The 24,356-nt window shown below is 45.6% G+C and overlaps 2 protein-coding genes across 2 annotated transcripts in view; one reads left to right on the top strand and one right to left on the bottom strand.

Moving 5' to 3' along the window:
* Positions 1 to 1,580: 1,580 nt before the first annotated feature.
* Positions 1,581 to 24,084, bottom strand: LOC110526731 (mitochondrial inner membrane protease subunit 1). Its single transcript, XM_036981321.1, has 6 exons — positions 23,618 to 24,084; positions 10,026 to 10,138; positions 9,855 to 9,943; positions 9,573 to 9,699; positions 3,561 to 3,671; positions 1,581 to 1,718 (listed from the first exon to the last, which is right to left on the bottom strand). Exons 2-6 carry the CDS (start codon positions 10,128 to 10,130, stop codon positions 1,647 to 1,649), a joined length of 504 nt encoding a protein of 167 aa, XP_036837216.1. The 5' UTR covers positions 10,131 to 10,138; positions 23,618 to 24,084; the 3' UTR covers positions 1,581 to 1,646.
* The window catches only part of elp4 (elongator acetyltransferase complex subunit 4), a 122,908-nt gene continuing 122,306 nt past the window's right edge, over positions 23,755 to 24,356 (top strand). The window contains exon 1 of the mRNA XM_036981322.1: positions 23,755 to 23,941. Coding sequence (XP_036837217.1) covers positions 23,764 to 23,941 — 178 coding nt within the window. The 5' untranslated portion in view covers positions 23,755 to 23,763. The remainder of the gene's footprint in view (positions 23,942 to 24,356) is intronic.

The raw sequence follows: 24,356 nt of genomic DNA, 5'->3' as shown, positions 1-24,356 counted from the left end.
ACATCTGTCTATATAAGGTCCCACACTTGACAGTGCTGTAGCATCATGCTGTGGGGATGTTTTTCAGTGGCAGGGACTGGGAGACTAGTCAGGATCGAGGGAAAGATGAATGGAGCAAAGTACAGAGAGATCCTTGATGAAAACCTGCTCCAGAGCGCTCAGGACTTCAGACTGGGTTGAAGGTTCACCTTCCAACAGGACAACAGCCCATAATATACAGCAGGAGTGGCTTTGGGACAAATCTCTGAATGTCCTTGAGTGGCCCAGCCAGAGCCCGGACTTGAACCCGATCAGACATCTCTCAAGAGACCTGAAAATATCTGTGCAGCGATGCTTCCCATCCAACCTGACAGAGCTTGAGAGGATCTACAGAGAAGAATGGGAGAAACTCCTCAAATACAGATGTGCCAAGCTTGTAGCGTCATAGCCAAGAATACCTGAGTCTGTAATCGCTGCCAAAAAGGTGCTTCAACAAAGTACTGAGTAAATGGTCTGAAAACGTACATAAATGTGATGTTAACATTTTTAATACATTTGCAAACATTTCTAAAAACCTGTTCTTGAGGAGGAAATACAACAATTTAATCAACTTTTTTGAATAAGGCTGTAACGTAACAAAATGTGGTAAAAGTGAAGGGTTCTGAGTACTTTCCGACTCCACTGTATGCAGTCCTATTTTCAGCGGCTGATGGAGCGCACGTTGTGGACTGCACATGTTACAGGTTTGATATTGAAAGATATTTTGTGTTATTTGCAGTTGACCCTGAAAACTTGTCACACAGATTGCAAAGCATTCCCAAAAAATGCCAAACATCTCTCTTCCTCCCCACATCAATAGAATAGTAGTGTAGAGTGTATACACTAACTATTCAGTTGTGAGCTTTGCCTTACTAAGTGCTTATAAATATTGGATGGCTAAATGGGAAATGTCAACATTTGTCCAATTGCCTTGTTGGCCCAATGAAATATGAATCACCAAGAAAGGCTTTTGTTTTACCACAACAGTGAGAAAAGGTAAACCTGAAACGAATTACACTTTTTTGTATTCCTTTGTAGATGTTGAGCTTCTTTGATCCTTCTTGACCCCCATTGTCCATGTCTGTCAGGGATGATACATACAGCACGCCCTGCATTGTGGGCCAGTCAATTATACACGTAGAGATTCTAAAAGTAGGCATCTCAGATCTACAGTGGCAGAAGACGTCAATTCCAGGACAATACAACGGATTTAAAATGAATGGCCTCTACCTCTTGGATGCTGGATTTCAGCTATTCACTGTAATCTGTTGAGTTAGCTGGGTCAGAGATGAGTTCTTCTGTTAGTCCAAAATCACACCTCCCCTCCTCTACCACTAGCAGCTCCAGAGAGGCACAGTTTAACTCCCTCCTCACGTGACGCTGTTCCTACAGAGCAGGGTGCTGCTCCTGCCAACACACTGGAAGCCCCAGATTACTATGCCTGGTACGTTATCAACCTGCAGATCCAACTATCCATGGATTTTCACATTTAACTCAAACACACCCTACAATTCAACCCAAATGAACTCAAATTGTCAGTCAAATTGAGAGGGACAACATTCTTCAAGATAAATATGCCTTTAATTAGAAAATATTACAAAATGATGCATGTACACAGATCAGTAGACTCAGTCACTCCTTCTTACGACTCGTCCTGTGGGACTTTGGTTGAGGGCACCAACATGATGTAGAGGCCAGAGCTGGAAAGAGAGAAAAACACCAAAACAAACAAAGGAGAAGGAGAAGACAGAAGACGTTGGGTTAAAAGGGTAATAGGGCTCTCATAAAAGAAGAACAAACAACATTTATCCATTACATAATGTGTTTATCATGACTATTCCAACATCCTCACTTCCTGGATACGCTTGGTAACGTGGATTTAAATGATGTATGCGACTTCATAAAACTGTCGTCAGGTCTCGTCATTGGGCCCCCAGTGTACGGCTGCGGTCCAGTCAAACAGACAGAAGGTTGTCTGACCTGTTTCCAGGGTCATGGTTGCTATGACATCCAGTGACATGACAACACAGCAGAATGGACAGCTAGACAATAGGTTGCCCAGGCCTTGGTCTACGAGACAGATCTGTCTTGAACTTCCAACTTGTTTGAGTGTTTGCATTTACTCAACTTGCCACAGAATGGGGAATAAGGAATATTTTGAATACAGGCAAAGCAACAGTAAACCTACAATCAATTTTAGTGCAAGGCATTTCATATTTAACCATGGCCATGGGCAAAGTCAAAAGGAGGCTGTGATATCGTAAACGTGGCACAGATTTCTCTCTATACAGACCAGAGCATTCTACTAACTCTTTACACAGACCAGAGGATTCTACTAACTATTTACACAGACCAGAGCATTCTACTAACTCTTTACACAGACCAGAGCATTCTACTAACTCTTTACACAGACCAGAGCATTCTACTAACTCTTTACAGAGACCAGAGCATTCTACTAACTCTTTACAGAGACCAGAGCATTCTACTAACTCTTTACACAGACCAGACCATTAAACTAACTCTTTATACAGACCATTCTACTAACTCTTTATACAGACCAAACCATTCAACTAACTCTTTACAGAGACCAGAGCATTCTACTAACTCTTTACAGAGACCAGATCATTCTACTAACTCTTTACACAGACCAGACCATTAAACTAACTCTTTATACAGACCATTCTACTAACTCTTTATACAGACCAAACCATTCAACTAACTCTTTACAGAGACCAGAGCATTCTACTAACTCTTTACAGAGACCAGACCATTATAATAGCTCTTTATACAGACCAGAGCATTCTACTAACTCTTTACAGAGACCAGAGCATTCTACTAACTCTTTACAGAGACCAGAGCATTCTACTAACTCTTTACAGAGACCAGAGCATTCTACTAACTCTTTACAGAGACCAGAGCATTCTACTAACTCTTTATACAGACCATTCTACTAACTCCTTATACAGACCAGAGCATTATACTAACTCTTTATACAGACCAGAGCATTATACTAACTCTTTATACAGACCAGACCATTCTACTAACTCCTTATACAGACCAAACATTTAAACTAACTCTTTAAACAGAACGGACCATTAAACTAACTCTTTATACAGACCAGACCATTACACTAACTCTTTACACAGACCAGAGCATTACACTAACTCTTTATACAGACCGGACCACTAAACTAACTCTTTATACAGACCAGACCATTATACTAACTCTTTACAGAGACCAGATCATTCTACTAACTCTTTAAACAGACCAGACCATTATACTAACTCTTTAAACAGACCAGACCATTATACTAACTCTTTATACAGACCAGACCATTATACGAACTCTTTATACAGACCAGACCATTATACTAACTCTTAATACAGACCAGACCATTATACTAACTCTTTACAGAGACCAGATCATTCTACTAACTCTTTATACAGACCAGAGCATTCTACTAACTCTTTATACAGACCATTATACTAACTCTAAAGGTTCAAATGAATGTGAGATGGGTCCGGCGATGTTCCCCTCCTTACCTTTAAGCAGACACGGCCTCGAATCAGGGCATAGGGAACTGGGCCGTAGCTCCTGGAGTCTGTGGAATTCCTAAGATTATCCCCTTCCAGCCACACGTGCCCTTTTGGAACCTAGACACACCCCCACGGCAGGACACACACCCACAGCAAGACACACACCCACAGCAAGACACACACCCACAGCAAGACACGGGAAAAAACACAACGATAGAAAATATTGAATTTGTTCCACGACGACTGCAACAGCCAGTTATACTGTAAACACCACCATTCTCTGACCTAGCTTTTAAACTTTGTTTACAGGAAGGAGTGAGACAATACAGCGCCAGCACCCACCACCCACCATTATGTAAAGAGAGCCCACCTCATCCGCCTCGCCCAACTGAACATCCCCCCCTACCTTCCCTCACCCCAACTTAACGTCAACCCCTCCTTTAGCCCCGGACGGTCATAGGAGCAAGGGGTCATGTGTAACGGGGGCAGGGTCAGGGGGACTTATTGGGACTTCAAAAGGGGCCATTAGGCTGTTGGCTGAGATCTAACCCCCTCTTACCAAGGGAGATCTAGAGGGGGAGAGAGAGAGAGGGGCCAGGGCTGAAGATTTTCAGTCAGAATCGTCCACTGGTCTCCACTAGTGAGGCCCGAGCTGCCAGTGGGGTGGCCAATCGGAGCGAGCGCTAATCCACAGTGACACCAATTATGATTCATCTCATCACTTTACTAGAGTAATCTTGTCAAGGCCCTAATTAAGTTCCTCGTCCCTCCTATATGTGAAGACAGGATGAACAACACATTATATTGTCATAATGGGCATCACAATCTGCAACTATGTTTGTGTTGCCTAACTTTTTAATGAACAAAGTCTTGGGGAGAAAAGGAGAGGGAGATGAAATCAGATGAGAACATTATCAGAGGGTGGGGGGGGGGGAGACGCAACCACTGATGTCTTGATTCCAATTGTGCGCGTCCATCGTATCGCAATCGTCCCAACATCCAGAATCATTATGCAGTATTAACCTATGCATTGTGTTGCGTTTCATATTCCATAGATGAGCCAGATGAGCTGACACTAATCGTGATGCAGTGACATATTGACCTAACACGAGGTAAACAACTCGGCCCCCGAGAACAACGACGACACAAACCAATGTCATTAAAGGAGTCATCTGAGAAGCATATGTCAGCCTGCCGCATTCCCACCATTACCCCTCAGTAGCATGGCAACATATGGCTGCTCCCAAGCACACGGGGACCAGAGAGGAACGCCGGCGCCATTTGTCATCTGCTGGACCATACGCCCTTGCTATGCTCCAGCCTCAGCCTCCATCTTAGACTGACTCACTGCCTTTGTCCTGCTCAGAAAGGTCAGGCGTGTGATATCATCAACACGACCCTGTCGGTAGGCACGCTCATCTATGTTTTAGGAGACACAAAAGGGCGGCTGCTTGAACACAGGTTCAGACTACTTCTGGGTTCAAAGCGGGTTCAAGTCTCCATAGAAACACATGACAATGTCGTTATTGAAAGTGCTTTTGAGGCTAGCAGAAGGTCTAATCAGAGTCCATTACACTGCCTCAGAGTTTCGCAAACACTAGGATAGGATACATTAGTGGTGGTTAAAGCTTAGGGCCCACGGAGTGAAGGTTTGAAGGAACTACCTAACTAATCCAACATCAAGGTATAGGTCAACTCTATTCAGGATCTAGACTCCATTCTGTCCACTACGAACAAGGTCAATCAATTTAGATCGATCTGCTGCGGGTCAATCAAGAGTGATCAACAAATACACAGACACACAAACACCAAAGCTCTGATTGATTCGGAGCATCAAACTAAATGACCCTGTAGAGAACATTCCACACGGAGTCTCTAGCCACAGACAGGGCATCGCAAAGTTACTCCTCTGAAATCTATAGTCAGATTTATTTACCACTAATGAACTGGTAATTCATTGGTTATTGTTAAAAGGCCTGTTAAAGTTGATCTGCCATGTATGGCTCAGTTGGTAGAGCATGGTGCTGGCACAGCCAGGGTTGTGGGTTCGATTCCCTGGGACACCCATACGTTAAAATGTATGAATGCCGCTTTTGGATAAAAGCGTCTGCTAAATGACATATATTATTATTGCAGTATGTTATGATGTGTTGAAAGACCGAGGGTTCACACATCACCTTGCAGGTTAACACATGTCAGAAACGTACACTTTATTATGACTGGGATGGTGTAAAGAGAGGCCAGACTCTATCATTTGTAGAAACGGATGTCCCTGACGTTCTCCTCTTTGAACCTTAACTTAACCAGAGGGTAGAACTAACCTCTCCTTTCATATTACCTGCACCGGATGTTCAACTGGATCTGGTTATTACCTCGGGGTATGATACTGGAGGTATCGTAACGAGGTAGACATGTTCAAATGGATCTGGTTATTACCTAGGGGTATGATACTGGAGGTATTGGAACTAGGTAGACATGTTCAAATTCTGTCCCCCGTCATAGTTGGTGGAACTCTTCTTCTCTGATTAAACACCTGCAAGCTCACCGCAGGCCATCATAACCACAGCAGTCTCTGAAAACTAATTTATGGATCACACACCAGTGTTGAGTGAAGGTAGAGAGGATGTCAAGGATAAGCACCTGCATGATTGACAGGCAGAGAAGCAAACACTCCTCCTGAACTGTTTACCTACTTCTCTATGACACTAAGCCCCGAGTCTGACATGCCCTCTCCCAACTCCCTACACTGAGTCACCAGAACAGAATGAGAGCGCTCAGCCAAACCATAATCAACAGACATTGTTACTTTCCACAACACACTTCCAGCCAGCCCAGTCATCCAGTCAGACTGTGTGCCCAGCTAGGGTTTAGGGTTGAGTGGCGTATCTCAGCTCAACCTGGCGGCTGTGTTGTGATGGGACTCAGAGGGAGTGATGGAACCTGTTCTGTGGTTGGGTGGTTGAAGGGGTGGGGGCGAGGCTATGTGTACCTGTCAGAGACGTGTCAAGGTGGGAAAGCTGAGCTCACCTGGATAGTGAAGTCTGCCGTTCAACAGCCTGGTATGGCCTCACCCTGAGTTGCTCATTAAGCTAACATGATTGAGGTAGAGTGCTGTTTAAGGCCTCACCCTGCTTCGCTCATTAAGCTAACATGATTGAGGTAGTGCTGTTTAAGGCCTCACCCTGCCTCATTAAGATAACATGATTGAGGTAGTGCTGTTTAAGGCCTCACCCTGCCTCATTAAGATAACATGATTGAGGTAGTGCTGTTTAAGGCCTCACCCTGCTTCGCTCATTAAGCTAACATGATTAAGGCCTCACCCTGCTTCGCTCATTAAGCTAACATGATTGAGGTAGTGCTGTTTAAGGCCTCACCCTGCTCTAATCATTAGACTAATATCATTGAGGTACAGTGTTTTGTCTAACATGGAGGGAATACCTTTAGACTCTGAAGGCTCTCTCTCCCCCTCTGTCTCTCTCAAAGACACCCACCATCACATCATGGATCAAATGTCTTTGTTGTGACAATGCAGCAGACATACTGTAGGAAAGACTCCTAAGAGGTGACAAGCCAATTTGTCCATCTCCTCATCATCAATGTGGGAGGAAAGAACCTGCCAGCCCGTCAGAAGAAAAAGGAGGTGAGGACAGGCTCTCGTATAGCACACAAACAAAAACATGCATGGTGGGATGCCTTATGTCACACAAGGCTTCTATTTCATTAACACCACAACCAACTGTGTTGACAGACATTTTGGTGTGTGTTTTGACGGGGGAAACCCTACAGAGATTGGTCTGGTCTTATTCATTGTTGACCTATGTCTTGCACTGAGACACATTTCAGAGGTACCGATCTGCCATCTTAATTTGACCAGTTTCTCACAGCAGGGAAATCATCCTGCAGTAACAGGAAATGTGGGTTATTATGTGGATTAAAATGCATGGACATTTTTGTATGGGCTGATACATTTTAAATAAGGGTAAATCAAGTCTGACATTTTAAAGTGTGAATAACAAACATTAGAATACGTTTTAAAACTTAAATACACAACATGTCTGCATTTTCTGCGCCAACAGAGTGATCCAATTAAGAGAGTACATCTGTAGGCTGAGACCTTTGACCAAGACATGTGTAGAGATTAAACCTGTTCTGCAGTAACCTGTTCAAAATAGCTTTACTGCCTGTGTGTAGAGATGAAACCTGTTCCCAGAGGAAAATTAGTTTCTTTCATTTCCTGGATGACACCAGCACATCCTGTGTGTGGTTACATTCACCTATACGTCCACTGTTCATGTGAGTGTGTGTGTACACACACACACACAACACAAACACCTCAGCCCACCCATCAACCTGTCCACTCGGTTGGCACTAACTCTAACAGGCTTCAGAGAGATTGGCAGGCTGAGCGGTGGCTGAGGGCGGCGTGGCCGGGGGAGAGCAGTAATAAGAATGCAATGACAGTGGTTCCACCACAACCACGGCTCTGAGGAAATGCAGTCGCTGTCAAAAGATGATATTTGGACTGACGACACAAGATGGATGTCCCTGGTCTGGAATCTAAACACCCAGAACACACTGGGATTGAGTTGAAGACACAGGGGTTTGGCTACTTATGAAGATGATTGACTGAAATGAGAGACTATCTGAAACACAACATGAAGTGTCTTGACAAGGCTTAATCGTTCATCCAGAATGTATTGCTTTACTGGCTCATTTCAAGCCCTCGTCAAAGTCTTCTCCAGGTTGTTGTTGTAAATGTGCTCTCAATACTCTTACCTGGTAAACTAAAGGTAGAATACTTTACATGTGGCTGAGAGTCCTGGAGCATGACTGTTGATGAATACTTTACATGTGGCTGAGAGTCCTGGGACATGACTGTTGATGAATACTTTACATGTGGCTGAGAGTCCTGGGGCATGACTGTTGATGAATACTTTACATGTGGCTGAGAGTCCTGGAGCATGACTGTTGATGAATACTTTACATGTGGCTGAGAGTCCTGGGACATGACTGTTGATGAATACTTTACATGTGGCTGAGAGTCCTGGAGCATGACTGTTGATGAATACTTTACATGTGGCTGAGAGTCCTGGAGCATGACTGTTGATGAATACTTTACATGTGGCTGAGAGTCCTGGGACATGACTGTTGATGAATACTTTACATGTGGCTGAAAGTCCTGGAGCATGACTGTTGATGAATACTTTACATGTGGCTGAGAGTCCTGGGGCATGACTGTTGATGAATACTGTACATGTGGCTGAGAGTTCTGGGGCATGACTGTTGATGAATACTTTACATGTGGCTGAGAGTCCTGGAGCATGACTGTTGATGAATACTTTACATGTGGCTGAGAGTTCTGGGGCATGACTGTTGATGAATACTTTACATGTGGCTGAGAGTCCTGGAGCATGACTGTTGATGAATACTTTACATGTGGCTGAGAGTCCTGGGGCATGACTGTTGATGAATACTTTACATGTGGCTGAGAGTTCTGGGGCATGACTGTTGATGAATACTTTACATGTGGCTGAGAGTCCTGGGGCATGACTGTTGATGAATACTTTACATGTGGCTGAGAGTCCTGGGGCATGACTGTTGATGAATACTTTACGTGTGGCTGAGAGTCCTGGGACATGACTGTTGATGAATACTTTACGTGTGGCTGAGAGTCCTGGGGCATGACTGTTGATGAATACTTTACATGTGGCTGAGAGTCCTGGGGCATGACTGTTGATGAATACTTTACATGTGGCTGAGAGTCCTGGGACATGACTGTTGATGAATACTTTACATGTGGCTGAGAGTCCTGGGACATGACTGTTGATGAATACTTTACATGTGGCTGAGAGTCCTGGGGCATGACTGTTGATGAATACTTTACGTGTGGCTGAGAGTCCTGGGACATGACTGTTGATGAATACTTTACGTGTGGCTGAGAGTCCTGGGGCATGACTGTTGATGAATACTTTACATGTGGCTGAGAGTCCTGGGACATGACTGTTGATGAATACTTACGTATTGGTGGGTCTTGAAGACATCCGAGGGGCCACTGGTGCAGACTTTGTCTCCCTCCAAACCGATGACTCTTTTACAGATGTTCATATGTGGATCAAATGGACTCTTAGCGATGACTATATCACCACTGCAGACAGAGAAGACAGGATCCATGGGGTGTGATGTCATTCACAGATATCAGGGAGAACATCAAGGGGTTACGGAGCAAAAAGACACCACTCAGGGTAAACTACGTTTTACTTTACCAACTTTGAGAAATTCAAGTTGAAAACTAAAACTCACTTCTCGATTCTGCAGAGATGGCGACTCAACCGTTCTGAGAAGACAACGTTGTGGCTTGTGATGGTGGGCTCCATAGAAGGACCAGAGCACTGTGGGTAAATTCACAGACATTGAAGTTGTTACTCGGGAGTTCACAGACCATGGCCACAGAGAGAAAAGTATCCTACACACCGCAACAAACTCTCCGATGTACTCAAAGGCACAGTGGGCGACGCAGCCGTACTGGATGGTGTATCCCACGAAGCCGAGGGTCTTCCCCAGCGCACTGCGGAACATCTCACCACCTACACAAACACAACACACATCATTACAGCGCTTCATTCAGGGGACAGACAGGTGAGGGGTGAGCTGTCACAGCAGCTAGTCTATTAGCAGCTCTAGGAGTAGTGTGCAGTGCAGACTAGTGTCACACTCCCTGGTGTTTCATTCTCAGGGGCTCTACAGCCCGTTGACACCACAGAACCAGCCTAACCTTTGACCCTGTGTGAGATTGGCCAATCGACACCTTGCAGGGGACGGACAAACATACCAGCCTAGCAGCTTCATACTAGCATCAGTCCCTAACACTGCCCTCCCTGCATCAACCATGCTGACCAGGGTCTTCAGTACAGCTTCATACCAGCATCAGTCCCTGTTACTGCATCAACCATGCTGACCAGGGTCTTCAGTACAGCTTCATACCAGCATCAGTCCCTAACACTGCATCAACCATGTTGACCAGGGTCTACAGTACAGCTTCATACTAGAATCAGTCCCTATCACTGCATCAGCCATGCTGACCAGGGTCTACAGTACAGCTTCATACCAGCATCAGTCCCTAACACTGCATCAGTCCCTAACACTGCACCAGGGTCTACAGTACAGCTTCATACCAGCATCAGTCCCTAACACTGCCCTCCCTGCATCAACCATGTTGACCAGGGTCTTCAGGACAGCTTCATACCAGCATCAGTCCCTAACACTGCCCTCCCTGCATCAACCATGTTGACCAGGGTCTTCAGGACAGCTTCATACCAGCATCAGTCCCTAACACTGCCCTCCCTGCATCAACCATGTTGACCAGGGTCTTCAGGACAGCTTCATACCAGCATCAGTCCCTAACACTGCCCTCCCTGCATCAACCATGTTGACCAGGGTCTTCAGGACAGCTTCATACCAGCATCAGTCCCTAACACTGCCCTCCCTGCATCAACCATGTTGACCAGGGTCTTCAGGACAGCTTCATACCAGCATCAGTCCCTAACACTGCCCTCCCTGCATCAACCATGTTGACCAGGGTCTACAGTACAGCTTCATACCAGCATCAGTCCCTAACACTGCATCAGTCCCTAACACTGCACCAGGGTCTACAGTACAGCTTCATACCAGCATCAGTCCCTAACACTGCATCAGTCCCTAACACTGCACCAGGGTCTACAGTACAGCTTCATACCAGCATCAGTCCCTAACACTACCCTCCTTGCATCAGCCATGCTGACCAGGGTCTTCAGGACAGTTATCCAGTTCTGTGGGAGCCATGGAAATGGAACGCGTAGTCTTTGTTGACTGCCACACACACACACACACACAGACAGAGATAACAGTGTGTCGTCTGAACAAACACCGCAGCACCACTCAGGGTATTGACTTTTACTCAGAACGCAACCTGCCGGATGGGGAGAGAGTGACTCAATCTTTACACACACGCAAAAAAAAACTGAAATAGCCTTTTATTCCAACGTAAGGGACATTTCAAAGGAAACAACAACTGCATGACAAAAGGTATGGTAGAGATAATCTAATGTTTCACCGATCTAGCCCTGGTGAGAATGACTTCCACATACCGTTCAACAGTCTGGGGTCGCTAAGAAATGTCCTTGTTTTTGAAAGAAAAGCACATTTCTTTCTATGCTGAAAGGCACAGATACTCAACTAGTCTAAAGAGGGCCAGTTTTATTGCTTCTTTAAATCAGAACAATAGTTTTCAGCTGTGCTAACAATTGCAAAATGGTTTTCTAATGTTCAATTATCCTTTTAAAATGATAAACCTGGGTTAGCTAACACAACATGCCATTGGAACACAGGAGTGATGGTTACTGATAATGGACCTCTGTACGCCTATGTAGATATTCCATAAAAAATCTGCTGTTTCCAGCTACAATAGTCATTTACAACATTAACAGTGTCTACACTGCATTTCTGATCAATTTGATGTTATTTTAATGGACAAAATTTTTTTGCTTTTCTTTCAATTACAAAACAAGGACATTTCTTAGTGACCCCAAACTGTTGAACAGTAGTGTTCATCCTGATGGAGGGATTACAAAGTAGGCTACACAGCCAGTAGACTATGTGTTCTGGGGAGGGTTTAGAGGTGTAGGCTACACAGCCAGTAGACTATGTGTTCTGGGGAGGGTTTAGAGGTGTAGGCTACACAGCCAGTAGACTATGTGTTCTGGGGAGGGTTTAGAGGTGTAGGCTACACAGCCAGTAGACTATGTGTTCTGGGGAGGGTTTAGAGGTGTAGGCTACACAGCCAGTAGACTATGTGTTCTGGGGAGGGTTTAGAGGTGTAGGCTACACAGCCAGTAGACTATGTGTTCTGGGGAGGGTTTAGAGGTGTAGGCTACACAGCCAGTAGACTATGTGTTCTGGGGAGGGTTTAGAGGTGTAGGCTACACAGCCAGTAGACTATGTGTTCTGGGGAGGGTTTAGAGATGTAGGCTACACAGCCAGTAGACTATGTGTTCTGGGGAGGGTTTAGAGATGTAGGCTACACAGCCAGTAGACTATGTGTTCTGGGGAGGGTTTAGAGGTGTAGGCTACACAGCCAGTAGACTATGTGTTCTGGGGAGGGTTTAGAGGTGTAGGCTACACAGCCAGTAGACTATGTGTTCTGGGGAGGGTTTAGAGGTGTAGGCTACACAGCCAGTAGACTATGTGTTCTGGGGAGGGTTTAGAGGTGTAGGCTACACAGCCAGTAGACTATGTGTTCTGGGGAGGGTTTAGAGGTGTAGGCTACACAGCCAGTAGACTATGTGTTCTGGGGAGGGTTTAGAGGTGTAGGCTACACAGCCAGTAGACTATGTGTTCTGGGGAGGGTTTAGAGGTGTATGTGTTCTGGGGAGGGTTTAGAGGTGTATGTGTTCTGGGGAGGGTTTAGAGGTGTATGTGTTCTGGGGAGGGTTTAGAGGTGTATGTGTTCTGGGGAGGGTTTAGAGATGTATGTGTTCTGGGGAGGGTTTAGAGGTGTATGTGTTCTGGGGAGGGTTTAGAGGTGTATGTGTTCTGGGGAGGGTTTAGAGGTGTATGTGTTCTGGGGAGGGTTTAGAGGTGTATGTGTTCTGGGGAGGGTTTAGAGGTGTATGTGTTCTGGGGAGGGTTTAGAGGTGTATGTGTTCTGGGGAGGGTTTAGAGGTGTATGTGTTCTGGGGAGGGTTTAGAGGTGTATGTGTTCTGGGGAGGGTTTAGAGGTGTATGTGTTCTGGGGAGGGTTTAGAGGTGTATGTGTTCTGGGGAGGGTTTAGAGGTGTATGTGTTCTGGGGAGGGTTTAGAGGTGTATGTGTTCTGGGGAGGGTTTAGAGGTGTATGTGTTCTGGGGAGGGTTTAGAGGTGTATGTGTTCTGGGGAGGGTTTAGAGGTGTATGTGTTCTGGGGAGGGTTTAGAGGTGTATGTGTTCTGGGGAGGGTTTAGAGGTGTATGTGTTCTGGGGAGGGTTTAGAGGTGTATGTGTTCTGGGGAGGGTTTAGAGGTGTATGTGTTCTGGGGAGGGTTTAGAGGTGTATGTGTTCTGGGGAGGGTTTAGAGGTGTATGTGTTCTGGGGAGGGTTTAGAGGTGTATGTGTTCTGGGGAGGGTTTAGAGGTGTATGTGTTCTGGGGAGGGTTTAGAGGTGTATGTGTTCTGGGGAGGGTTTAGAGGTGTATGTGTTCTGGGGAGGGTTTAGAGGTGTATGTGTTCTGGGGAGGGTTTAGAGGTGTATGTGTTCTGGGGAGGGTTTAGAGGTGTATGTGTTCTGGGGAGGGTTTAGAGGTGTATGTGTTCTGGGGAGGGTTTAGAGGTGTATGTGTTCTGGGGAGGGTTTAGAGGTGTATGTGTTCTGGGGAGGGTTTAGAGGTGTATGTGTTCTGGGGAGGGTTTAGAGGTGTATGTGTTCTGGGGAGGGTTTAGAGGTGTATGTGTTCTGGGGAGGGTTTAGAGGTGTATGTGTTCTGGGGAGGGTTTAGAGGTGTATGTGTTCTGGGGAGGGTTTAGAGGTGTATGTGTTCTGGGGAGGGTTTAGAGGTGTATGTGTTCTGGGGAGGGTTTAGAGGTGTATGTGTTCTGGGGAGTGTTTAGAGGTGTATGTGTTCTGGGGAGGGTTTAGAGGTGTATGTGTTCTGGAGAGGGTTTAGAGGTGTATGTGTTCTGGGGAGGGTTTAGAGGTGTATGTGTTCTGGGGAGGGTTTAGAGGTGTATGTGTTCTGGGGAGGTTTTAGAGGTGTATGTGTTCTGGGGAGTGTTTAGAGGTGTATGTGTTCTGGGGAGGGTTTAGAGGTGTATGTGTTCTGGAGAGGGTTTAGAGGTGTATGTGTTCTGGGGAGGGTTTAGAGGTGTATGTGTTCTGGGGAGGGTTTAGAGGTGTATGTGTTCTGGGGAGTGTTTAGAGGTGTATGTGTTCTGGGGAGTGTTTAGAGGTGTATGTGTTCTGGGGAGGGTTTAGAGGTGTAGGCTACATTATAGATCATATCACACCTGGCTATATTCAGACACCATGCTTTTAGCTTAGGACTCTGTCCTGCAAGACCACCACAGGGTAATGAATTCCTCTTTTTCCTCTCTATTCATCCCTCTTTCTCTCCATGTCTCACATCCCACCAATAACATTATTAACCAAAGCTAGCAGAGCGGAAACCAAAGCCCTAAATCCTCAGAGCTCTGGGAATGACTTCCCAAAGATGGACATGGATTAGACCCCCGCGTCCTGTACCCCGTCCCCCACAATCCCCAGGTCCCCAACAGACCGAGTGTCAGGTGGCTCTCCCTGCGCCCGCGAAAGGCGTTAACCCTAATCCCATTACCCCTGTCCCTTTCAACACACACACACGATACTCTTCTCCCACCTCTCACCCAAAATACAAACTGAATCCATATCCTGTTGCTGATATTGCTCCACCTTTCATGCCTACTGCATATACCCCTGCCTCTATCCCTACATCCTACTGCATATACCCCTGCCTCTATCCCTACATCCTACTGCATATACCCCTGCCTCTATCCCTACATCCTACTGCATATACCCCTGCCTCTATCGCTACATCCTGCTCATATACCCCTGCCTCTATCCCTACTAGAGGTCGACCGATTAATCGGAATGGCCGATTAATTAGGGCCGATTTCAAGTTTTCATAACAATCAGAAATCGGTATTTTTGGACGCCCGATTTGCCGATTTATTTTTAATATATATTTTTGTATACCTTTATTTAACTATGCAAGTCAGTTAAGAACACATTCTTATTTTCAATAACGGCCTAGGAACGGTGGGTTAACTGCCTTGTTCAGGGGCAGAATGACAGATTTTCACCATGTCAGCTCGGGGACCCAATCTCACAACCTTACAGTTAACTAGTCCAACGCAATAACGACCTGCCTCTCTCTCTTGTTGCACTCCACAAGGAGACTGCCTGTTACGCGAATGCAGTAAGCCAAGGTAAGTTGCTAGCTAGCATTAAACTTATCTTTATAAAAAACAATAAATCATAAATCACTAGTTAACTACACATGGTTGATGATATTACTACTATTATTATCTAGCGTGTCCTGCATTGCATATAATCTGACTGAGCATACAAGCATCTAAGTATCTGACTGAGCGGTGGTAGGCAGAAGCAGGCGCGTAAACATTCATTCAAACAGCACTTTCGTGCGTTTTGCCAGCAGCTCTTCGTTGTGCGTCAAGCATTGCGCTGTTTATGACTTCAAGCCTATCAACTCCCGAGATGAGGCTGGTGTAACCGAAGTGAAATGGCTAGCTAGTTAGCGCGCGCTAATAGCGTTTCAAACGTCACGCCCCCTGAGCCTTCTAGTAGTTGTTCCCCTTGCTCTGCATAGCTAACGTTGCTTCGATGGTGGCTGTTGTCGTTGTGTTGCTGGTTCGAGCCCAGGGTGGAGCGAGGAGAGGGACGGAAGCTATACTGTTACACTGGCAATACTAAAGTGCCTATAAGAACATCCAATAGTCAAAGGTTAAGGAAATACAAATGGTATGGAGAGAAATAGTCCTATAACAACTACAACCTAAAACTTCTTACCTTGGAATATTGAAGACTCATGTTAAAAGGAATCACTAGCTTTCATATGTTCTCATGTTCTGAGCAAGGAACTGAAACGTTAGCTTTCTTACATGGCACATATTGCACTTTTACTTTCTTCTCCAACACTTCGGTTTTGCATTATTTAAACCAAATTAAACATGTTTCATTATTTACTTGAGGCTAAGTATATTTTTTAAATGTATTTTATTAAGTTAAAATAAGTGTTCATTCAGTATTGATGTGATTGTCATTACTACAAATAAATAACAGTAAATCAAAAAAATTGGCCGATTAATCGGCATCGGCTTTTTTGGTCCTCCAATAATCGGTATCTGTGTTGAAAAATCATAATCAGTCGACCGCTAATCCCTACATCCTACTGCATATACCCCTGCCTCTATCCCTACATCCTACTGCATATACCCCTGCCTCTATCCCTACATCCTACTGCATATACCCCTGCCTCTATCCCTACATCCTACTGCATATACCACTGCCTCTATCGCTACATCCTGGTCATGTTTCATCCCTCCACCCTGCCATGTCTTTGCCTCTACACCAGGAGTCCTGGAATAATCTGTGGTGAATGTGTGTGATTGTCTCTCAATGTGTGTCACTGTGAAGATATTATCTTATTGGAGGAAAGAGAAAAAGGGTCTGACAAACAGCAGTGAACCCAGTTTGTGTGCACTTCTCTGATCATAGCAGCCCCCTGGTCCTACAGGTCAGTCCAGTCCTACCAGGAACCTAGAGTAGAACTGAATCCCACAGGTCAGTCGAGTCCTACCAGGAACCTAGAGTAGAACTGAATCCCACAGGTCAGTCGAGTCCTACCAGGAACCTAGAGTAGAAGTGAATCCAACAGGTCAGTCCAGTCCTACTAGGAACCTAGAATAGAAATGAATCCTACAGGTCAGTCCAGTCCTACTAGGAACCTAGAGTAGAACTGAGCCCTACAGGTCAGTCCAGTCCTACTAGGAACCTAGAGTAGAAGTGAATCCCACAGGTCACTCCAGTCCTACTAGGAACCTAGAGTAGAACTGAGTCCTACAGGTCAGTCCAGTCCTACTAGGAACCTAGAGTAGAACTGAGTCCTACAGGTCAGTCCAGTCCTACTAGGAACCTAGAATAGAACTGAATCCCACAGGTCAGTCCAGTCCTACCAGGGACCTAGAGTAGAACTGAATCCCACAGGTCAGTCCAGTCCTACTAGGAACCTAGAATAGAAATGAATCCCACAGGTCACTCCAGTCCTACTAGGAACCTAGAATAGAACTGTATCCCACAGGTCAGTCCAGTCCTACTAGGGACCTAGAGTAGAAGTGAATCCCACAGGTCAGTCCAGTCCTACTAGGGACCTAGAGTAGAACTGAATCCCACAGGTCAGTCCAGTCCTACTAGGGACCTAGAGTAGAACTGAATCCCACAGGTCAGTCCAGTCCTACTGGGGACCTAGAGTAGAACTGAATCCCACCAAAACAGACTAAATCAAGGGCCTGTACAGAGGGCCCTCTGAACACCTATCATGGAGTATCAAGGATCAGAGAACATTTAGGACTATCACAACCACTCAACATCACACAGCCATATCCCCCAAACCAGTGTACAATCCCCTATATCCTTCATTATCTCTCCATTTCATCCCTCCATTCCGGTGTGCATTCATCATAGGTAGGGATTATGGTCTTAACATAATAAGATCACACGGCCAGTGACTGATATCAAGAGAGAGGCCACATGCAGCCACCTGGTTTTATCTGGCAGTCTCTGTCACCCATGGGGTGTGTGTGTTACATTACACAAGGAACTCAAATTGGGATTGAGAATGAGTTGGGACACACCACCAGAGACATCTGATAGGATCTCTACCCCCCGATCCCCCTGGCTGTGGGTCTAGGACAAACCCCACTAGGCTATCTCCTCCATAATACCCTGCCTGTGTCTTTGGGGTAGCTGTTGACATTCAGCTGGACATTAAACTCTAAATCTCTGTCTGTTAATCCAGGATTACACACCAAATATGTTCCTGGAAAAACAAAGAGTGGTAGCAGCATCTGAGTGGAACCATCTGTGTCAGCTGGACTCCTACAGTCACATGGCTCCCAGAGCCGCCGCCCTCCTACAGTCACCCGCCGCCCTCCTACAGTCACCCGCCGCCCTCCTACAGTCACCCGCCGCCCTCCTACAGTCACAGGCCCCCAGAGCCGCCGACCTCCTACAGTCACAGGCCCTCAGAGCCACCGGCCTCCTACAGTCACCCGCCGGCCTCCTACAGTCACAGGCCCTCAGAGCCGCCAGCCTCCTACAGTCACCCGCCGGCCTCCTACCGTCACCCGCCGGCCTCCTACAGTCACCCGCCGGCCTCCTACAGTCACCCGCCGGCCTCCTACAGTCACCCGCCGGCCTCCTACAGTCACCCGCCGGCCTCCTACAGTCACCCGCCGGCCTCCTACAGTCACCCGCCGGCCTCCTACTGTCACCCGCCGGCCTCCTACAGTCACATGGCTCCCAGCGACAGCGGGTGCGCAACTACAGGGGATCCCAAATCCACCAGTGAATAGAAAAACCCCATTGGGTGTCTTTTACCTCTATGATCACTGACTGGGGGACAACATTCAGACAATAGTTCAGGAATCACAAGCAGCAGAATTTACATACAACTTAATTAAATTTGTCAACTGTATGACTGGATACAAGAGTCAACATGGAGCACAGTGTGACACTAATAACAATCATACAACCTAAACTAGGCCTAAATAGACCAAGGCCTATATCGTCATTACCAGTCAGTAAGAAGGGGGCTTCTAACAGAGAGAATAGGGATATCAGAACCAGCTGGCTGACATCTTTTGTCATTTAGCAGACGGTCTTCTGCAGAGCGACTTACAGTAGTGAGTACATAATACATTTTCCTACTGGTCCCCCGTGGGAATCGAACCCACAACCCTGTCGGTGCAAGCGCTATGCTCTACCAACTGATCCACAAGGGACTGCAGTAGGTTCCTCCTTGGAATCACCGCCCCTGGTCTCCAAAAGTTGTTTTATATAAAAGTCTGTAATGTCTATGTTAATGTTTTAAATGTATGTCAATTGTAAAGTATTTTTGTGTGTAATGTATTTTCGTTAGTCCTATGTGTCAGACCCCAGGAAGACTAGCTGTCTCTAATGGGGATCTAATAAAATCAGAGAAAAAGGTTTCACTCTACGAAGGCAGTCATTATCAAACATGACCAGTCTATTAGGAGCACAAAGGGAGTCCCAATTCAAACAGTCTACAAGGCCCTTGCTCTCTTTACAAGCCTACATTAGGAAAACATGGGCTGAAAGAGGGCTGGGCCACTGGAGGGCTAAGAGGCTTACAGACCCCATGTCAGAGATGGTGCTTCTCCCTGTGGACCCCAGATGGGGAGGGAATGAATCCCACCTCTGATGTCCCCTCTCTGGGCAGCAGAAGGCAGTGGAAGGGTGGGTGCTAAAGCTCGATTTGATCTTAATGTGAGTTTTAAAGGGGGACTGACTAGGGATCTGTGTGCAACTATCAGCACAATCAGAGCTAATCCTACTGTTTTAGAAACAGACACCTGTCTGGGACCGAGAGTGACAGATGCAAAACAAATCACAAGTCACAGCCTTACAATGTAGCCATCTAGCCCCCCTCTCCCCTGTTCCTGAACACAGAGATGATTGAACAGACTGATCTCCACATTGCTCTTTTCATTGTTGCTAGCAGCAACCCAGCCGCCAAACAGCTGAGCAGGGTGCCTATTTGAGGAGTCAGAGGCTTAGAGCCAGCAATCAATGGGTCAGCCCAGAGCAAATAACAGTCTAGTGATATGAATACGACTGCTTTGAATTGAACGGACGTGTCTGGGGCTGCTGGGCCCATGTCCCCATACAATGACACGGAATAGAATACTGGTGACTAATCTTTATTGTATTGGCCGCTGGCTGGTGTGTGCGGTGCTGGGTCGGTGTTGAGAGAGTGGACTGATCTTATCAGGGTCTTGCTTTCACAATTAGGTCAGTGTTCATGCCAATGACTCAGACACCTCAACAGAGCACCCCCCCCCCCCCCTCGCCACCAGCTAACGTCCCCCCCAACCCATTATGTCAGAAGAATAGGTCTATGCGCATCAGGCCATATTGTGAGCTGGACATGTACTGTATTTATAGACGCATGATTTGCAATATAGCCTAAACATTCACTAATATAGAACTAGTCATTATAAATGATTCACTCGGCAGCTGTTGAAAATTCAAAGAAAGCCAAAAATATAGACATTTTGAAAAAATTGCTATTGGAAAAAAGTCAAAAAATACAACGGCCTGAAGAAAAACCCTAGCCCCACTAATTGTCCATGTACCCTAAGAACATTACTTTCTTTTCAATGCTACTCAAACAAACATGGAGTACATTGATGGAGATCTGACTTCCCCTCTAGTCACAGCCATTCTATTCCCTCTCCCAGTGACACACAGCTAGCGCTATAGCGGAATAAGACTGGAGAAACCAGAACAATATACAGAGGAAGAGGCTGACATGTTATGACTGCCTGCATTATATGGCCCAATCAGATACACTGATGGATAAAACTGATATAATATAAATAATACACAGGGACGGATGACATTCAAAAAGGAGGGAAAGAGATGTTATTTTAGAAATACTGGCAGTCATGTTGATACTACTGCCACACATTGACCTGTAAGGCCACATACAGTAGGCCACATACAGTAGGCCACATACAGTAGGCCACCAGGTTAAATTGGGAATTTAGACGTGGTGGAATTATTCCCTTCAAAATGGGTTGATTTATGCCTCCCGAGTGGAGCAGCGGTCTAAGGCAATGCATCGCAGTGCTAGAGGCGTCACTACAGAAACGGGTTCGATTCCAGGCTGTATCACAACCGGCCGTGATCAGGAGTCCCATAGGGCGGCGCACAATTGGCCCAGTGTCGTCCGGGTTAGGGGAGGGTTTAGCCGGAGGGGGGCTTTACTTGGCTCATCGCGCTCTAGCGACTCCTTATGGCAGGCCGGGTGCCTGCAGGCTGACCTCAGTCGTCAGTTGAACTGTGTTTCCTCCGACACATTGGTGCGGCTGGCGGGCGGGTGTTAGGAAGCGCAGTTTGGCAGGTCATGTTTCGGAGGACACATGGCTCGACCTTGGCCTCCCGAGCCCGGTGGGGAGTTGCAGCGATGAGACAAGATAGAAAGGGGATAAAAAAAATAATAATAATAATAATAATAATAATAATAAGGGTTGATTTTCCCAGTGACATTGTCCTCTCCTAATATTCAATGGTGATGAAACTAAACACTATATCCTAACCCCGGGTAATACCCTTATTATTATACATTAAACAGTCAATTATTTTATCCTTTTCATTTTTAGATGTCTCTTAGATCTAGCCTACCTCTTGTGGGTCTTGCACAATGCCCTGTGTTGTCAGTAGAAGGCCTGGCTATATTCCCCGGGTCTCCTGTCAGCCCATGTTTACCTCAAAGCGCTGTCACAACAACAGGACTGCCTCTGCTAAGAGCATTTTGTAAAGTGAGCAGTTGGGCCATCACTTCTAGTCTAGAGCATAACAGCATCCTTACTGAGCTGTAAGTCTCTCTCATCTTAACCCACCACACATACAGCTCCCTATGAGAGGCACGCCTCTTCTCTTGCAGTGCTCATAGAGCGCTCTGGAGTAGGATGAAGTTTCCCATAGACACTGATCTAAAGTTTTAAGTTTTCCCTCATAATGGGTATGGTTACGATTTGGGAAGGTTAACTGATCCCAGATCGGTGTCTAAGGACAAATTCTACCAGGAGCTAATGTACCTCTGTTTTATAGTATTGGGTCTGTGTGACAGGTAAAGTTAGCTGAGACTCAGTCTGTAATCCCTCTGCAAGGGGTCAGACCCTGACCTGAGATGACTGGAGTCACAGTATGAGAGAGACAGAGGTTAACAAAGACTAGTCTCCTTCATCAGACTGTCCAACAGCTCCTTGTTTTGACAACACTGAGTCTAATTACGAAATCAGCCTGAGAGACAAAGACAAAGGCTAATTTGAAGACTAATGTTACAATCCCCAAAACTTCAGTTCAAACTGTGGCCGACTGGAAACATATAGCCACTCCTCCCAACCTCACCCCCGTCATGCTAGATTGAACCCCTTCCACCCACCCCACACCTGCTCAGCAAATTAGTGTCTTGTCACAGGCATGATTTTTTTATGTCATGTAGAATAGGAAATTGTGTCAGTTCTACACTTTAGGCTGCATTTATATGTGTAGACGTTACACCTCACTAATTAAGTCCTGGCATCGCCATGGCTCTGCCCCAAGGTCACATGACCAGAAACTTATCTCATTTGCTGGCTGATGTAGGCAGCAAGCAGAGGGCCACTACAGTATCTTTAAGTAGTAAAGTGGTTGTGAACATGATAAACATAATGTCCAATAGTTCAAATAATCACTTTAAGATGAATAAATTGCAGTATAAGGATGATTGTGATGTTACACATGCACACATTTAACTTCATGTAATTTTAGGTTCTTGACCAAATGGCTGTCCAGGCATCAGTGAGGGTAACCTTGCAAAGGTTGAGAAAATAAAAAATTAAAAAAGATAACTTTACTAGCTTATGTATCACAAAATACTAGTTGGCATGAGGTCTGAAAGGGGGGACTTTTGGTTTGAGGTTTTGAGCAGCCTCTTTAAAATATAGCCAAGATGAAAGATTGATGAAAGATGACAAAAGGGATTCTTTCTGATGATTAGAACAACATGATTGCAACATGCATTTGGCTGATTTCATAACAGATATGATAAAACATATATCTAAATCTTTGTTAGGCTGGATCAGGACTCTCCAACACTATTCCCGGAGAGCTACCCTCCTGTAGGTTTTTGTTTCAACCCCAGTTGCAACTAACCTGGTTTATTAAGCAGCCAACTATTAGAATCAGTTGGCTAAATTAGGGTTGGAGCGAAAACCTACAGGACGGAGTTCTCCCGAAACAGGGTTGGAGAGCTCTGGGCTATATGCAATATTTATGCAAATCAAATATTATAGATCTATAAAAGCCTACGTTTGAAGGTCATAGTCTGCTACTTTCTAGTCACGAATAGTCTACCTGTGTGTCATTTAAAAGCTAAGTGTCTATCCACATTGCAGACTGATGACCGTATTCTCTAGAATGCAAATAGGATGTCAGGCTGGGATATTGTATTTCAAATACATTAGTGTAACCCTAATCTAAAGATAAACAAAGCTGTAATCGTTTTGTAAGGTTGAAGACTGGGCAAAACAAAGGCAACTCACAAACAGAACCCCATCTGCATGTTCGAGTTTCCTAACCATCAGTTTGTAAATCAGAGTTATGTCTTTATTTCACACAATCGCAGCTTCTATTCAGCAAAATACGTTCACTAAATGGTAATAGACATTTAAAACATGTATTTGTCGGTAAACTGTCCGATAATCAACTCACCGCTATCCAGCGCCGACAGCTACGGAAGCTGCCCTCACACAGACACGCTACCTTACAACTGCTTCTGTGATTGGTAGCGACTGAGCAATCCCAGCTCTGATTGGGTTGATGTAATTCAAAACATCCGTCACCACGGGGGAAAAAACATGGCGGCCCCCAAGATGAGCGTGGGTAAACCCACCGTGGACCGTTTACCGTGCAATACCACCAGTTTTCAGAAGAAATCACGAAGCAAACTAGTTTCAATACCTGGCACAAGACCTTCGATTCAAAACGGGCAACTTATTGTTTCGACTGGTGTCACATCTCTCGACTACGTGATTGGTCAGTCTGCCACGAATGTGTTGACAGCTAGCTAACGCGAGTTTTGCTTTTTCTGATTGATTAAACTATCTAACATTTTTTTTTACATTTAGTTAGTTTTAAAGGAATGTTGTCACTATTCAACTGCATGTCTTCAACCACTGAGTCGCATGAAGGTAGCCGGCTAGCTTCACGTTATTTACTATAACGTTAATGTAACGTCAACAATAATTCGTGTGCCCCATTTGAAACAACCGGCACACCTTCACGCCATAGTAATGGTTGTCAGCTGGCTCTGGAGTATTCGTCAGTCATGGTACTGGGCACTCGTAACTTGTTTGCAGGTTTTTGTTCCAGTCCAACACTTATTCAACAATGAGCTTGATGAGTTAGAGCTGGCTCAAAAGCCTGCTCTCCCTGTGGGACCACAGAGCAA

The sequence above is a fragment of the Oncorhynchus mykiss genome, chromosome 6 (assembly GCF_013265735.2).
Source record: "Oncorhynchus mykiss isolate Arlee chromosome 6, USDA_OmykA_1.1, whole genome shotgun sequence".
Lineage (NCBI taxonomy): Eukaryota > Metazoa > Chordata > Actinopteri > Salmoniformes > Salmonidae > Oncorhynchus > Oncorhynchus mykiss.
This window is presented reverse-complemented; position numbering and strand designations above follow the sequence as displayed.